Source organism: Oncorhynchus clarkii, chromosome 6, assembly GCF_045791955.1.
Source record: "Oncorhynchus clarkii lewisi isolate Uvic-CL-2024 chromosome 6, UVic_Ocla_1.0, whole genome shotgun sequence".
Classification (NCBI taxonomy): domain Eukaryota; kingdom Metazoa; phylum Chordata; class Actinopteri; order Salmoniformes; family Salmonidae; genus Oncorhynchus; species Oncorhynchus clarkii.
Genome location: NC_092152.1, coordinates 78059804 through 78076934, shown reverse-complemented (window position 1 = coordinate 78076934; position 17131 = coordinate 78059804). Strand labels below are relative to the sequence as shown.

At 44.9% G+C, this 17131-nt stretch overlaps 1 protein-coding gene across 1 annotated transcript in view; it reads left to right on the top strand.

Moving 5' to 3' along the window:
• Positions 1-17131, top strand: part of LOC139411640 (transient receptor potential cation channel subfamily M member 7-like) — an 81150-nt gene that overhangs the window by 61884 nt on the left and 2135 nt on the right. Inside the window, exons 26-39 of the mRNA XM_071158237.1 lie at positions 144-925; positions 5725-5819; positions 6198-6294; positions 6429-6508; positions 7249-7286; positions 8281-8312; positions 8450-8497; positions 8992-9018; positions 9123-9167; positions 9313-9378; positions 9918-10066; positions 10241-10375; positions 14014-14096; positions 14230-14435. Of these exons, the coding sequence (XP_071014338.1) occupies positions 144-925; positions 5725-5819; positions 6198-6294; positions 6429-6508; positions 7249-7286; positions 8281-8312; positions 8450-8497; positions 8992-9018; positions 9123-9167; positions 9313-9378; positions 9918-10066; positions 10241-10375; positions 14014-14096; positions 14230-14435 (1883 nt within the window). The remainder of the gene's footprint in view (positions 1-143; positions 926-5724; positions 5820-6197; positions 6295-6428; positions 6509-7248; positions 7287-8280; positions 8313-8449; positions 8498-8991; positions 9019-9122; positions 9168-9312; positions 9379-9917; positions 10067-10240; positions 10376-14013; positions 14097-14229; positions 14436-17131) is intronic.

Sequence of the window (17131 nt, the reverse complement as noted above, 5' to 3'; positions counted from 1 at the left end):
GTTACCATTCACCCCAGTTTTTATTTGACCCTTGCGCTGACAGTAACAGTTATAGTGTGTATATATAACATAAGAGGATTAGGAGGTTAATTGAATATTGAACTCTGTGGCAACATAGACGTGTTTCTCCTTTCTCTCCTCAGGGTTGAGACCATGTGTATCCAGCTGAAGGAGGTCGGTAATAGAGTGAACTTCATCAAGCGTTCCCTCCACACGCTGGACTCTCAGATCGGCCACCTTCAGGACCTGTCAGCTCTGACCGTGGACACCCTGAAGACCCTGACCGCCCAGAGGGCCTCTGAAGCCAGCAAGGTCCACAACCAGATCACCAGGGAGCTCAGTCTGTCCAAAAACTTTGCCCCCAGCCTGGCCCCCACCCCCCAGGACCCTACCCCCCAATCCAAGGGGGTAAAACGCAGCGTGGGCGCCTACTTCGGTTCCTCCTTCCCCCAGGTGTCCGGGGTGGTGGTGGGGGGCAACATGGCTGATTCTCTGTTTGGGAGTGGGGTGGACCCAAACCCGCCACTGACGCTCAGTCCCCCAGAGCGGAGAGGAGACTGGGCTGGGCTGGGGCACCAAGCTACTGCTGCTATAGAGGCTGGATCCTCCACGGGTGGCAGTGCTAGTCACAGTGCCTTCTCCCTCTGCCCAGCTCCGGCGCCCCCTACTGTCAGTCCTCCAGAGCTGCGGCTACGCGGCCACTCCTTCACCCAGTGGCAGCTGACCCGTCCAGTGCAGGTGGGCATCTCCGACTGCCCCTCCAGCCTGCCCAGCGTGCCCTCTGCTAGGGCTGCTTTCTACGTCAGCTCTACCCCCTCCCAGCCCTCGGTCTCCAGCCACCCAGAACTCAGCCTGGCTGGGCCAGACAAAGACAGAACCTCTGCTTCCACCTCTGCCTTTGCTGTAGAGTTTGGTGCGTTTGTTGGTAAGTATAACTGTGAGGAGAAAGACGAGGACACTAGCTGTGTGTACCCCACTGTTGTTGTTGTTGTGTCCAAGACTTCTGACATTGCTCGCCCCGTTTGCTTGCCTGCTTCCATTGAGAAACGGGAAGCAATTGGTGAGAAGGGGAGGGGTGAGGGAGGGGAGAGGGCGAAAGGGAGGTGTGAGAGGGAGGGGAGGGCAGAAGGATATGTGAATGAGGCATTTTCCGATGACGAGGGAAGACCGGAAGGAGTTCTGATCGGTGGGCAGGGCAGAAATGCTGAGCTTCCGTTGGCTCCTGAGACCGCCCGTCAGGCCGCACCCTCGCCGCATGCTGACGCTCACAGGAACAGCCCCCTCCCTGGCTGCGCCCTGGCCTCTGCAGTGGTGCCCAGGAGACCCCGCGGCTGTAGAACCAGAGAGGTGGGGTCCTCAAGCCCCATGGCCCAGCCAGGGTCCCCTCAGCAGGGGGAAAGAAGGACTGAAGCCCCCCTGAGAAGTGACAGCAGGGAAACTACCAGAGACAGAGGTTTGAGTCGGAGTTTGAGTCAGAGTTTAAGTTGGCAGTGGGGAAAATCTCAGATCACACTCTACCTTTCACCTGTAACACACCTTTTCCTAACCAGGGTGAAGTATGGTTGTTAGTGGTCTAATGGGGTGGTATGGGGTCTAACTAAAATGAAATAACCACAGGTGTGTTCTCAAAATTCAAAAACCCTGAGCATAACCTGATATGGCACCTGCTCAATCAAGACTTCAAAATAAACCAATCAGTATGGCACCATGCTCAATCAAGACTTCAAAATAAACCAATCAGTATGGCACCATGCTCAATCAAGACTTCAAAATAAACCAATCAGTATGCCATCATGTTCAATCAATAGACTTCATAAACTCATAGCAACAACTCATTGTCATTCGCCAGTAAAACATACACATTCGATAAGTCAATAAACGGTTGCAAACTTTAAGGAACAACCTGTGGTACCCTTACAGTGGCTTGCGAAAGTATTCAGCCCCCTTGGCATTTTTCCTATTTTGTTGCCTTACAACCTGGAATTAAAATAGATTTTTGGGGGGTTTGTATCATTTGATTTACACAACATGCATACCACTTTGAAGATGCAAAATATTTTTTATTGTGAAACAAACAAGAAATAAGACAAATTGAACTTGAGCGTGCATAACTATTCACCCCCCCAAAGTCAATACTTTGTAGAGCCATCTTTTGCAGCAATTACAGTTGCAAGTCTCTTGGGGTATGTTTCTATAAGCTTGGCACATCTAGCCACTGCGATTTTTTTTTTTGTTGCCCATTATTCAAGGCAAAACTGCTCCAGCTCCTTCAAGTTGGATGGGTTCCGCTGATGTACAGCAATCTTTAAGTCATACCACAGATTCTCAATTGGATTGAGGTCTGGGCTTTGACTAGGCCATTCCAAAATATTAAGATGTTTCCCTTAAACCACTCGAGTGTTGCTTTAGCAGTATGCTTAGGGTCATTGTCCTGCTGGAAGGCGAACCTCCGTCCCAGTCTCAAATCTCTGGAAGACTGAAATAGGTTTCCCTCAAGAATTTCCCTGTATTTATCTCCATCCATCATTCCTTCAATTCTTACCAGTTTCCTAGTCCCTGCAGATGAAAAACATCCACACAGCATGATGCTGCCACCACCATGCTTCACTACTGTGGGGATGTTGTTCTCGGGGTGATGAAAGGTGTTGGGTTTGCGCCAGACATAGTGTTTTCCTTGATGGCCAAAAAGCTCAATTTTAGTCTCATCTGACCAGAGTACCATCTTTCATATGTTTGGGGAGTTTCCCACATGCCTTTTGGTGAACACCAAACGTGTTTGCTCATTTTTTTCTTTAAGCAATAGCTTTTTTCTGGCCACTCTTCCGTAAAGCCCAGCTCTGTGGCGTGTACGGCTTAAAGTTGTCCTATGGACAGATACTCCAATCTCCTCTGTGGAGCTTTGCAGCTCCTTCAGGGTTATCTTTGGTCTCTTTGTCGCCTCTGATTAATGCCCTCCTTGCCTGGTCTGTGAGTTTTGGTGGGCGGCCCTCTCTTGGCAGGTTTGTTGTGGTGCTATATTATTTAAATTTTTTAATAATGGTTTTGATGGTGCTTTGTGGGATGTTCAAAGTTTCTGATATTTTTTTTATAACCCAACCTGATCTGTACTTCTCCACAACTTTGTCCCTGACCTGTTTAGAGAGCTCCCTGGTCTTCATGGTGCCCCTTGCTTAGTGGTGTTGCAGACTCTGGGGCCTTTCAGAACAGGTGTATGTATACTGAGATCATGTGACACTTAGATTGCACACAGATGGACTTTATTTAACAAATTATGTGACTTCTGAAGGTAATTGGTTGCACCAGATCTTATTTAGGGGCTTCATAGTAAAGGGGGTGAATACATATGCATGCACCAGTTTAATTTTTGGGAATTTTTGGAAACAAGTAATTTATTACATTTCACTTCACCAATCCAATGCAGGCGATGGTGGTCCTTAGCCAGTGCGGCAGTGGGAAACAGAGGGCTAGTGTTGCTAGTTAGCAGGATGATTTTTCTTCACAAGACTCAGAGAAAACCCTAGAATTTCCTGGTGTCTAGGGTTGCTATCTGAGCTCGATATAAACTATGGTAGCGTACATACAATATACATGTATTTGCCTCTTATGGAGATGGCTTGCTACGCTAGTTATCTGGTGTTGGCTAGCTAGTGGCTAATATTAGCTAGTGTTGCATCGTACCTTCAGACGGGACCCAAAGCAAACTGTAGAATTGCCCGTTTCTAGAGTCGCTATCTGAGAGGTATACTACGATTTGAAACTAGATCTACTCAAGACTTTTATAAAGCTAGCCAGCTTCAGTTAGCTTCACATTCAAGCCCAGGCTTCATCCATACTAAGGTGGATTTTGATCATGCAGCTAATGCAAGCAGGCTCAGAGGGGATTTCCACATAACACAATAATTTGGATAGCCACTCAAGCTTCCCCTTATGTGGGTGCTAGAAAGTTAAATATCAAGCAAGGTTGTTTCATTGCCCCCCATCGTGTTATGTGGAAATGCACTGTCGGTATGTTTGTTTTTTTAACTACACTTGTATGCCGCCTCGCCATGCTAGCTTCGCCCTCGTGTGGGTGCTAGCAAGCTAGGTAGTGCTCGGTATCAACAGCCAATCCAGTAGGGACTGGAAGCTATGCTGAGCTTTAAATTGGTCAAGTACATTGCAAAGTATTTGCATAAAGTTCCGGTTTCCTCATCTTTGGTCCCATCCTGTTCACGTCCCTCGCCCATGCTCGCATCGCCCAACAGTCCCCCGCCCACTTAGCTTCTCTTCCATTGGAAATGAATGGCGTATAGTAGTTTCATCGCCCACGTCACTTCAGTTAACTGTACGTGCATGTTGCACATGGCTAGTCGAACACCGAACTCTTAATTGAGACAATGTTCGCATTTTTATGTTTTAGGCTGAAATCAACATGAAAGAAAAGTTATTTTGCCACTTCAGCAGGCTATGCTGTGACATAGGCTATTAGAAGTGCCGTTTAGTTAGTGCCGTCTTTGTGCTTTCGAATGCTTATCAATGCACAAGTCCCTTTTTCCCTACCTATCAATAAAATCATTTTAGAAAATCATACAAACGTTTCACTATGCGTCAACTTTCAAATGCATGCTGTGATTACTAAATGTGTAATGTGGTATTTTTAATATTACTATAGAAAAAAATACAGTTAAAATTGTATAAAATAGTTCATCAGTCGTCCTAAAATGAAGGGGATGACAACGTAGTCTTGGTGAGAGGGGGGACTCTAATTTCATTGGTCCTCAACTCACGGCTCAGACGCTTCATTCAGATAAATGGAGTTAGCCCTGAGTTAGCCTGCCCCTGATCAGGTTAGTTCTGAGGGATTCCTTGTAAAATATTACTCCGAGTTGACCACACTTACCTCGCTAACTCCTCTTTGTAGTATAGGGCTCTGGTCTCGTCACTCAGTCATCAACTCTTCTTAGCTACTTATACAGGTTCACATGCTAGTATGCTACATATACAACAGCTACTTACATTACAGCTAAACGGTTACAGAAGTCTGCCTTAAACTGGGAATCAAAATCACCTCAGAACTAACTCTGCCCTCCAACTATTGTAATTTGTTCCCTTCCCTTTCCCTACTGACCCTCTGATTTGGCTAAGGGGGATCTTTAAAGGCGTTGCATGGTCAATCCTACGTCTGCATTGGCCATGTAGCGTTTATGGTAATACGGCCTAGGAAGAGGTGCCTGGGCTGTAGGGTGCTAGGATCAGATTTGTAATTAACTCGTCGTTGTTGTCTCAATTTCAGATTTCTCTCTTTCTCTTGCTCTACCTGTCAATTATTATGTCAACCTTTTGTCTTGTCTAATGTCATTGTTGTGTTGGGGTGTTGGTTGATGGTGACAGAGTTGTGACTGTATCGCCATGGATTGATTGATTGGTTGAAATTTGCAACCTTTCCTGAAATTGTCTGTATTGGTTAAAGGGTTTGTCACATGGAAAGGTTGAGGCACCTACCCTCTGTCCATCTGTCTTTCAGTGACTGTCCCAGAGGTCTAAGATGTTCTCTCTAAGGCACAGAACCAGGTTTGGCCAACTCCTGACCTGGATCAGGGTTTGGGTCAATTCCATTTTAATTCAGAAAGTTATCAAATTGAAATGACCCCAACAAAAAAGCCTGCAGCCTTCCAGGACAAGTGTTGGCCACCCTTGGTGTGATGCTGTCTCTGTATCTGTCTAACAGTGTTCCCCGTCCTCCAGGTCATAAAGACAACCTTCACCTGGACCTGCAGCGCTCCTTCCCCAGAGACATCTCCTCCAGACAGCTCAGCCCAGCCACGCAGCCCAGGGAACAGGTGAGACAGTATGTGGGGTTATGTGTGTGTTCCTCCTCCTAGGTATTGAGGCAGTTATTTACTTGCTCTTAGTTCCTGGTTGGGAAGTGGTTGTTGGTTGGTAGAATGTCAGTCAATGTTATGACCATTTAAAAAAACAACCTGTTAGTTCTAGTTCCCAGGGCGGAGCAGTTTATTTACATGAAACATCACAGAGACACTTCCACAGAACAAACAAGAATTCCTTAATGGCTTCCTGTCCAAACACATTGTCCCCACTTAGCCTCACTATGTGAAAAACAGGAAAACAGATCTCATCAGCTGAGCCCAGTAGGAGGAAGTTGCTCCTAGACACTGATGCCAGTGTGTCTTTCTCTGTGTCTTTCTCTCTGTCTACAGGGTCATCCTGAAGGCCAAGGTAATATGAGGACGGTCAACTCATATGCTGGCTTCACTGAGTTTGACCGGAGTCCCTCCTTCCTCCATCCAGACTCCTGTAAGTCCTGGAGGATAGACCTGTGCTGCTAGACACATGAATACACTGCAGAACCCTGACAAGACCTGCCAGAGGCTTTGTATGTATACTATGTGTGCTAACTGAAAGGGTATTTGGTTGTTGTGGGTCTGCAGCTCTCAGTAAGCGAGAGAGGAGCGGCGTGTCAGCGGAAGACATCCTCATCCACGAAGACCCCAGAGCTGCACTACTACTGGTGAGAACTGTCCCATAACTGTATGATGTCTCACACCCCTTCAGGTTCTGAAATCAGTACTGACTGACTGTACCACTGACTCACTGTACCACTGACTCACTGTACCACTGACTCACTGTACCACTGACTGACTGACTGTACCACTGACTGACTGACTGTACCACTGACTGACTGACTGTACCACTGACTGACTGACTGTACCACTGACTGACTGACTGTACCACTGACTGACTGACTGTACCACTGACTGACTGACTGTACCACTGACTGACTGACTGTACCACTGACTGACTGACTGTACCACTGACTGACTGACTGTACCACTGACTGACTGACTGTACCACTGACTGACTCACTGTACCACTGACTGACTCACTGTACCACTGACTGACTCACTGTACCACTGACTGACTCACTGTACCACTGACTGACTGACTGACTGACTGTACCACTGACTGTACCACTGACTGTACCACTGACTGTACCACTGACTGTACCACTGACTGACAAGTGACTGACTTTACCACTGACTGACAAGTGATTGACTACAAGTGACTGAGTGAGTGAGTGACTGACGACAGCCGACTGGGTGACTGACGACAGCCGACTGGGTGACTGACGACGGGTGAGTGATTGACTGACGACAGCCGACCGACTGGCTTGACTGACGACAGCCGACCGACTGGCTTGACTGTACAACCGATTGGCTGTGTGACTGGCATGTTTTCCTCTCTCCTCAGGAGAGGGCTCAGGTCAAGACAGCTCAGGCCAGCAGTCTGTAAGTACCTGGCATGCATTCCTACCATCATCCTGGTTTTTCAGCTGGGGTCAACTTACACTTACAGCCCTGGAAGAGTAGAGTAGGTGAACTCACTTGCAGCTGTGGGTCTAGTAGATCTCTTGGTTGTTGATCAGTTCAGTGTTCCCACAGTTTGGTTCGTAACCCTGGGCCAAGCCTAGCTTCCCGTTACCATGGTGACCGGAAACAATGTTCCAATCACATTCCCAACACAGCTATTAGGGGGAGTGGGTGGTTGCCCGTAGTGTTAGTATGTGTTAATTAATAGGTGAACGGTGTTTTACTACTGTTCTACTGTATAGTGTCTGTGAGAGTATAGGCAGCGCCATTGAGGCCATCTCCATTTTGAAGTAGTACTTTTTCTTCTACTACTTCTATGAGTTGGTAAACAAACTGAAATGGTGCATACTGCTACTTGGAGTGTGTTGTCTGAACAGGTATAAAGTCAAGGTTGGTGATCTAATGCCACCTGTAGTTATGGAATGTTTGCTCACAAGTATAATTCATTGGCTGATCCCACTACTTTCAAATTATGGAAATCCTCATTGACGATGCACATGCAAAATGGGTTATTTCTACGTTTTTTAAAATTATTTAACCTTTATTTAACTAGGCAAGTCAGTTAAGAACAAATTCTTATTTACAATGACGACTTACCAGAGGGCAAAAGGCCTCCTGCGGGGATGGGGGCTGGGATTTAAAAAATCACGTCAAGAGAGACAGCACTACATAAAGAGAGAATTAAGACAACAACATAGCATGACAGCAACACATGGAAACACTGCGTGGTAGCAACACAACATTACTACAACAACATGGTAGCAACACAACATGGCAGCAGCACAACATGGTACAAACAATTATTGGGCTCAGACAACAGCACAAAAGGGCAAGAAGGTAGAGACGACAACAAATGTAATGATCTCTATCTCTGAGGTGGATGTTAATGTCTGTTGTGTGTTCTCTCTCTCAGCAGGGCACCAGGGGAGGACTCAGGTATAAATGGTATGTGTCCATTGGAACTTGCTTTCTGTACTATTACTGTAACTTGATAGTTCCTGATTTCTTTCTCTGAGATGAACAGGCTGTTCACCTCTCTATTCGCCTCTTTGACAAATGATATTTTCTCTCCTTCCTCTCAGCTGCATCATGTCTCTACAGACACGCCCATCTGGGGAGCAGGAAGGATTGTGAGTGGCTGTAACTTTCCCTTAAACTACTTCTAACTCCTTGGGATGTGAACCATCCCTGTAACTCCATCTAACTCATTGTGATGTGAACTATCCCTTTAACTACGTCTAACTCATTGTGATGTGAACTATCCCTTTAACTACGTCTAACTCATTGTGATGTGATCTATCCCTTTAACTACGTCTAACTCATTGTGATGTGATCTATCCCTTTAACTACGTCTAACTCCTTGAGATGTGAACTATCCCTTTAACTACGTCTAACTCATTGTGATGTGAACTATCCCTTTAACTACGTCTAACTCCTTGAGATGTGAACTATCCCTTTAACTACGTCTAACTCATTGTGATGTGATCTAACCCTTTAACTACGTCTAACTCATTGTGACGTGATCTAACCCTGTACCACTAAAATGAATTCACCTCTTCACCTCTGTACTTTTTCATCCTTATTCTCTTCCCTACATGCTTATTTTTTATTGTACTTTTATTAGCAATAGTCATGAGAGGAGAGCTTGCAAGTAAGCATTTTGTTGTGTTGTGTACACTTCCTGTAACCATGCATATCACAAATACACTTTATATTTAATTGGATTTGAATAACTGACTATTTTATTTTTCTTAGCAATTGGTTCCCCTTTCAAGCCAATGGAAAGCTACCAATACTCGGGTGAGGTTTGGACCTTAAAGCATACTGTAGTCAGTCTCAAGTCACACCCTATTCCCCACTACATGGAGTAGGATGTCATTTGACTACTGTAGCCTCCTGCCAAGGTTGTGTGTATTTGACTCTGTGTGTGTTTCCCTCCCTGTAGCTGTGGAGCGTAACAACCTGATGAGGCTGTCTCAGAGCATCCCCTTCACCCCAGTGCCCCCTAGAGGTAAAATACAGTATTTACACGTCCCCTTCACCCCAGTGCCTCCTGGGTCCATTTCATCAGGCACCACACCGAGTCAGGGTTTCAATTTCTTTCACAGACTGTGTCCTATTGTCTGACTCAGCTGTAGTCTGTCTAGTTGAAAGGACTGCGGTGTTGGGGTCAATTCCGGAAGTAAACAGAAATGTATAAACAATGAGAGAGAACTGTCTCACCCCAACCCTGGAGAACTGGACAGGTGGCAGACGAGGTGACCCCACCCAGTCTGTTAGAATGAGGGCATAAAGTGGGACATATCATGGCCAGTTAAGGGAGATAAGGAAGCCAGTTTAACCTTTAGATAATAGTAAGAATTTGGTGGGTGCTTATTTGTCCTATTTTATTATACAGGTGTGAATTGGAAATGTGTTTTTGCATACCTCAACTCCCCCTGACACAACCAAACCAGTTGAACCTATAAACCATCTATCCTGTGTGGCTGCAATTATGTATTTAATACACACCCACACTCTCTCTCTGTCTGTGGGTGCTGCTCCCTGTAGGTGAGCCAGTAACAGTGTATCGTCTGGAGGAGAGTTCTCCCAACACCATAAACAACAGCATGTCCTCCTGGGCTCACAAAGGTCTCTGTGCCAAGATAGAGTTCCTCAGTAAGGAGGAGATGGGAGGGGGGCTGCGACGTGCACTCAAGGTACAGTTGGTGTGTGTGTGTGGTCACTACTGTCTAGTGTCTTCACTACATGTAACAGAGATGGAACTGAACATTAAAAAGTATTGGTTTGTTGCTTTTGTTGTTGTTGCATTGTTGTACAATAATGTATTTATCGGGAGGACAATAAACTATAACTATTGTATTGTACTCTAGGTGCTGTGTACGTGGTCGGAGTATGACATTCTGAAGCCAGGTCACCTGTATATCGTTAAGTCCTTCCTACCAGAGGTGGTCCAGACCTGGCAGAGCATCTACAAGGAGGACACTGTACTGCTGCTCTGTCTCAGGGTAGAGGAGAACACACACTCACACACACTGCGCTTCACCCAATGATATATATATATACACACACAGTCGTGGCCAAAAGTTGAGAATGACACAAATATTAATTTTCACAAAGTTTGCTGCTTCAGTGTCTTCAGATATTTTTGTCAGATGTTACTATGGAATACTGAAGTATAATTACCAGCATTTCATAAGTGTCAAAGGCTTTTATTGACAATTACATGAAGTTGATGCAAAGAGTCAATATTTGCAGTGTTGACCCTTCTTTTTCAAGACCTCTGCAATCCACCATGGCATCCTGTCAATTAACTTATGGGCCACATCCTGACTGATGGCTGCCCATTCTTTCATAATCAATGCTTGGAGTTTGTCAGAATTTGTGGGTTTTTGTTTGTCCACCCACCTCTTGAGGATTGACCACAAGTTCAATGGGATTAAGGTCTGGGGAGTTTCCTGGCCATGGACCCAAAATATCGATGTTTTGTTCCCCGAGACACTTAGTTATCACTTTTGCCTTATGGCAAGGTACTCCATCATGCTGGAAAAGGCATTGTTCGTCACCAAACTGTTCCTGGATGGTTGGGAGAAGTTGCTTCTTTATTCATGGCTGTGTTCTTCGGCAAAATTGTGAGTGAGCCCACTCCCTTGGCTGAGAAGCAACCCCACACATGAATGGTCTCAGGAAGCTTTACTGTTGGCATGACACAGGACTGATGGTAGCGCTCACCTTGTCTTCTCCGGGCAAGCTTTTTTCCGGATGGCTTCTTTGCTGCCCTTCTTGACTCCAGGCCATCCTCCAAAAGTCTTCACCTCACTGAGTGTGCAGATGTACTCACTGCACTCAATGGCCTGCTGCCATTCCTGAGCAAGCTCTGTACTGGTGGTGCCCTGATCCCGCAGCTGAATCAAAATAAAAATCTTGATGATCCGATAAATGGTTGATTTAGGTGCAATCTTAGTGGCAGCAATATCCTTGCCTGTGAAGCCCTTTTTGTGCAAAGCAATGATGACGGCACGTGTTTCCTTGCAGGTAACCATGGTTGACAGAGGAAGAACAATGATTCCAAGCACCACCCTCCTTTTGAAGCTTCCAGTCTGTTATTCGAACTCAATCAGCATGACAGAGTGATCTCCAGCCTTGTCTTCATCAACACTCACACCTGTGTTAACGAGAGAATCACTGACATTGTGTCAGCTGGTCCTTTTGTGGCAGAGCTGAAATGCAGTGGAAATGTTTTTGGGGGATTCAGTTCATTTGCATGGCAAAGTGGGACTTGCAATTATTTGCAATTCATCTGATCGCTCTTCATAACATTCTGGAGAAAATGCAAATTGCCATCATACAAACTGAGGCAGCAGACTTTGAAAATTAACATTTGTGTCATTCTCAACTTTTGGCCACAACTGTGTATATACAGTGTGTGTGTGTGTGTGTGTGTATATATATATATATTTTATTTATTGATTGATTGATTGATTTATTTATTTATTTATTAAACACTCAGGGTACAAAACATTAAGAACACCTTCCTAATATTGAGTCTCCCCCCCACTTAAATATTTTGTCTTGCCCACTCACCCTCTGAATGGCACACATACACAGTCCATGTCTCAAGGCTTAAAAATCCTGTTTTAACATGTCTCCTCCCCTTCGTCTACACTGATTGAAGTGGATTTAAAAGGTTACATCAATAACAGATCATAGCTTTCACCTGGTCAGTCTATGTCATGGAAATAGCCATGTTTAGTACACTCTGTGTGTTTGTTCCCTGATTCATTCCCATTACTTAAAGCCCTGAAAGGAGGAGTATGAATATGGCGTCCTGGTGGCTTCAAAGGCTCTTATTGGCCAAGACATATTGTCAACTTTCCAGGGTATACAGTGCATTCGGAAGTATTCAGACCCCTTGACTTTTACAACTTTATTTTCAAATTGATACAATTATTATTTTTCCTCATCAATCTCTACACAATACCCCATAATGACATATCGAAAACAGTTTTTTAGAATTTTTTGCGAAATGTATTAAAAATGTAAAACAGACACCTTATTTACATAAGTATTCAGACCCTTTGCTATGAGGCTCGAAATTGAGCTCAGGTACATCCTGTTTCCATTGATCATCCTTGATGCTTCTACAACTTTATTGGCGTCCACCTGTGGTAAATTCAATTGATTGGACATGATTTAGAAAGGCACACACCTGTCTATGTAAGGTCCCACAGTTGACAGTGCATGTCAGAACAAAAACCAAACCATAAGGTCGAAGGAATTGTCAGTAGAGCTCCGAGACAGGATTGTGTCGATGCACAGATCTGTGGAAGGGTACCAAAACATTCCTGCAGCATTGAAGGTCCACAAGAACACAGTGGCCAAACTGAGCAATCGGGGGAGAAGGGCCTTGGTCAGGGAGGTGACCAAGAACTTGATGGTCACTCTGACAGAGTTCTAGAGTTCCTCTGTGGAGATGGGAGAACCTTCCATAAGGACAAACATCTCTGCAGCGCTCCACCAATCAGGTCTTTATGGTAGAGTAGCCAGACGGAAGCCACTCCTCAGTAAGAGGCACATGACAGCCCGCTTGGAGTTTGCCAAAAGGCACCTAAAGGACTCTGACCATGAGAAACAAAATGATCTGGTCTGATGAAACCAATATTGAACTCTGGCCTAAATGCCAAGCTTCACGTCTGGAGGAAACCTGGCACCATCCCTACGGTGAAGCATGGTGGTGGCAGCATCATGCCGTGGGGATGTTTTTCTGCGGCAGGGACTGGGAGACTAGTCAGGATCGAGGGAAAGATGAATGGAGCAAAGTGCAAAGAGATCCTTGATGAAAACCTGCTCCAGAGCGCTCAGGAACAAAGTCTGTGGCGAAGGTTCACCTTCCAACAGGACAACGACCCTAAGCACACAGCCAAGACAACGCAGGAGTGACTTTGGGATAAGTCTCTGAATGTCCTTAAGTGGCCCAGCCAGAGCCCGGACTTTAATCTGATCGAACATCTCTGGAAAGACCTGAAAATAGCTGTGCAGTGACGCTCCCTGTCTAACCTGACAGAGCTTGAGAGGATCTGCCGAGAAGAATGGGAGAAACTCCCCAAATACAGGTGTGCCAAGATTGTAGTGTCATACCCAAGAAGACTCGAGGCTGTAATCGCTGCCAAAGGTGCTTCAACAAAGTGCTGAGTAAAGGGTCTGAATACTTATGTAAATGTTATATTTCAGTTTAGAATTTTAATACATTTGCAAACACTTCTAAAAACACTTTTTTTGCTTTGTCATAATGGAATATTGTGTGTAGATTTGATGAGGGGAGGGGGGGGGGGGACAATTGAATCCATTTTAGAATAAGGCTGTAACGTAACGATGTGGAAAAAGTCAAGGGGTCTGAATCATTTCTGAATGCACTGTATAAACTGTACGTCATTGGCTTCACCTCTGTGTACACACACTCTTCATAATGACACACCATAGCAGGACAACTATGTTTAGTTTTCCTTTTTAATATATGATCATTTCCACCACCCTCTTCCTCCATTCTATTCATCCTTCCTTCCTTCTCTATCCTTCCTTCCTCTGCTTTATTCAAGGTTATTCAATGTGGAAATACCTCATACACTGGTATCATCTCTCTTGACAGGAAATTCAACAGCAGAGAGCTGCTCAGAAACTGACATTTGCCTTCAACCAAATGAGGCCCAAGACAATCCCTTACTCTCCCAGGTAAACTAACACACCAGAGCCACACTTCTCATTTAGCTGCTTGTTTTCAGCTGCTATCCATTTAAAAATGTATGTCTTTTGACATTTGTAACAAGAATTTCAGAAGACACAGTGCCTACCTCTCTCTCTGTAGGTTTCTGGAGGTGTTTCTGTTGTACTGTCACTCAGCAGGCCAATGGTTTGCTATAGAGGAGTGTATTACTGGAGAGTTCAGGAAGTTTAACAATAACAACGGGGACGAGATTGTCCCAACCAACCTTCTGGAGGAGACCATGCTGGCCTTCAGCCACTGGACATATGAGTACACCCGGGGAGAGCTGTTAGTGCTGGACCTACAAGGTAATACTGACATTCAACCCTTAACCTTTAACCCCTGATCCTTCAGTAGGGTTGCAAAGGGTCTGAAACTTTCCAGTAAATTTCTAGAATTATTTCGGTAATTTTCCATGGGAAGTTAAGCCCGGGTATTTTGCTTAAATTCATCAAAAAAAGTTAGCTTATAACAGTGAACCTTTTTGTGGGATACACATAAGGCAATTCTAGGTATTGTGACATATTTTGTTTAACATATCCCCAATTCAATGGAATTGCAACCCTCTGCATGCACAGTGCATTCTTCCATCACATGTACAGCTGATTCTCATCTTGCACACTAATGAGATGCTATTGAGCCCACACTACTACACTGTCTGAGCCAAGGACTACATGCTTACTGGTAAGTTTTGATTACAATACTGGGTGGGGTGAATATATTTTATGACATACGTGATTTTTTGTTAACTAGTAAATAGTAGCCTACAGCAAAGTGTGTTTAAATCATTTCTAACTTGTTAACAATTTCTGCTAGTTAATTTTGCTACCATGTGGGTTTTAGCTTGCTTGTGCCTGTTAACTGAGGAGTGTTAATTCACCTGTTTCCATACATGTTTCCTTTTAAAACATTTGTCTTACAAAGGAGTTGTTTAATCTAACTGCTTAACTATTTATCTGTACATGGAATTGTATTTGTTATTTTTTTACTCATTTTTTCTAATCTTTACAGGAAAATGCCACATCTATCTGATGTGTGGAGACATTACACTGCAGCTAATGTAGTAGGAAAATCTGTGTACATTTGCAAATACTGTGCCAAATCATATGTGAAGAATGCAACAAAGATGCAGAATCATCTGGCCAAGTGCATAAAGTTCCCTCAGCACTCACAACAAGCAACCTCTGACAAAAGTCCCTCTACTTCTATTCAAGGTGAAAACGATGAATCAGACACCTTATCGATAGCAACAGCTCATGGTCCTCCTGGAATCAGACGTTTTTTTGACTCAATGGAGGAACGTAGTCAGAGAAATGCTGATGAATGACTTGCTCGAGCTGTGTAGGCAACTGGTTCACCTCTGATGCTCACAGGCAATGTGTATTGGAAGATATTTCTGAATGTTCTTTACTCAGCATACACCCCTCCAGCCAGACATGCTTTATCTACTCATTTGCTGGATGCAGAGTTCAACAGAGGTCAAGCAAATCATAGAGAAAGCAGACTGTATTGCAATCATCTCTGATGGGTGGTCGAATGTTTGTGGGCAAGGAATAATTAACATCTCCACCCCTCAACCAGTATTCTACAAGAGCACAGACACAAGGGACAACATACACACCGGTCTCTACATTGAAGATGAGCTAAAGGCAGTCATCAATGACCTTGGACCACAGAAGGTATTTGCACTGGTGACCGACAATGCTGCTAGCATGAAGGCTGCTTGGTCTAAAGTGGAGGAGTCCTACCCTCACGTCACACCCATTGGCTGAATCTGCTCCTCATGGACATCATGGCACTGAAAACAATGCATACACTCGACAAGAAAGCCAAGGAAATGGTTAGGTATGTGAAGGGTCATCAAGTTATAGCAGCAATCTACCTCACCAAGCAAAGTGAGAAGAATAAGAGCACCACATTGAAGCTGCCCAGCAACACCTGTTGGGGTGGTGTTGTCATGTTTGACAGTCTCCTGGAGGGGAAAGAGTCTCTCCAAGAAATGGCCATATCACAGTCTGTCGATATAGACAGCCCCATCAAGAGCATCTTCCTGGGTGATGTATTTTGGGAGAGAGTGGTAAGCAGCCTGAAACTCCTGAAACCTATAGCAGTAGCCATTGCACGGATTGAGGGAGACAATGCCATCCTGTCTGATGACTCTGCTTGCAGATGTAAGAGGAGAAATCCGTACTGCCCTGCCCATTTCACTGTTGCTCCAAGCAGAAAAAAATGCAGTTCTGAAGTACATCAAAAAGCATGAAGACTTCTGCCTGAAGCCCATACACGCCGCACCATACATGTTGGACCCCAAGTATGCTGGCAAGAGCATCCTGTCTGGTGCAGAGATCAACAAGGCCTATGGTGTCATCACTACTGTGTTTCACCACCTTGGCCTGGATGAGGGCAAGTTTCTTGGCAGTCTGGCGAAGTACACTGACAAGCAAGGACTTTGGGATGGAGATGCAATATGGCCGTCGTGCCAACATATCTCATCAGCCACCTGGTGGAAGGGACTTTGGGATGGAGATGCAATATGGCCGTTGTGCCAACATATCTCATCAGCCACCTGGTGGATCTTTGTGGACTTTGTGGATCTGAGCCTCTTTCCCGTTGCCTCCATTATCCTCCAAATCCCACCAACAGCAGCCGCCTCAGAGCGCAACTGGTCCTTGTTTGGGAACACGCATACCAAAGCACGCAAGCACCAAGGCTGACCAATACAAGGGTTGAAAAATGAGTGTCCATATGGGGCAAATTTGAGGCTTTTTGATCCTGATAACGAGCCATCCTCAACAAGGTTGGAAAGTGACAGTGAAGATGAGGCCTCAGAGTCTGATGTTCAAGAGGTGGACATTGAGGAGGTCCAGGGAGAAGACATGGAAGCCTGAGAGGAAGACAACCAAAGCTTTAGTTTCTAGACTATCATTTTACAGATGTATGTTGAAAACCTTTTTGTTGTTCAGTGAAATCATCCCATGTGAAGAGTCAACTAATTTCATTAAAG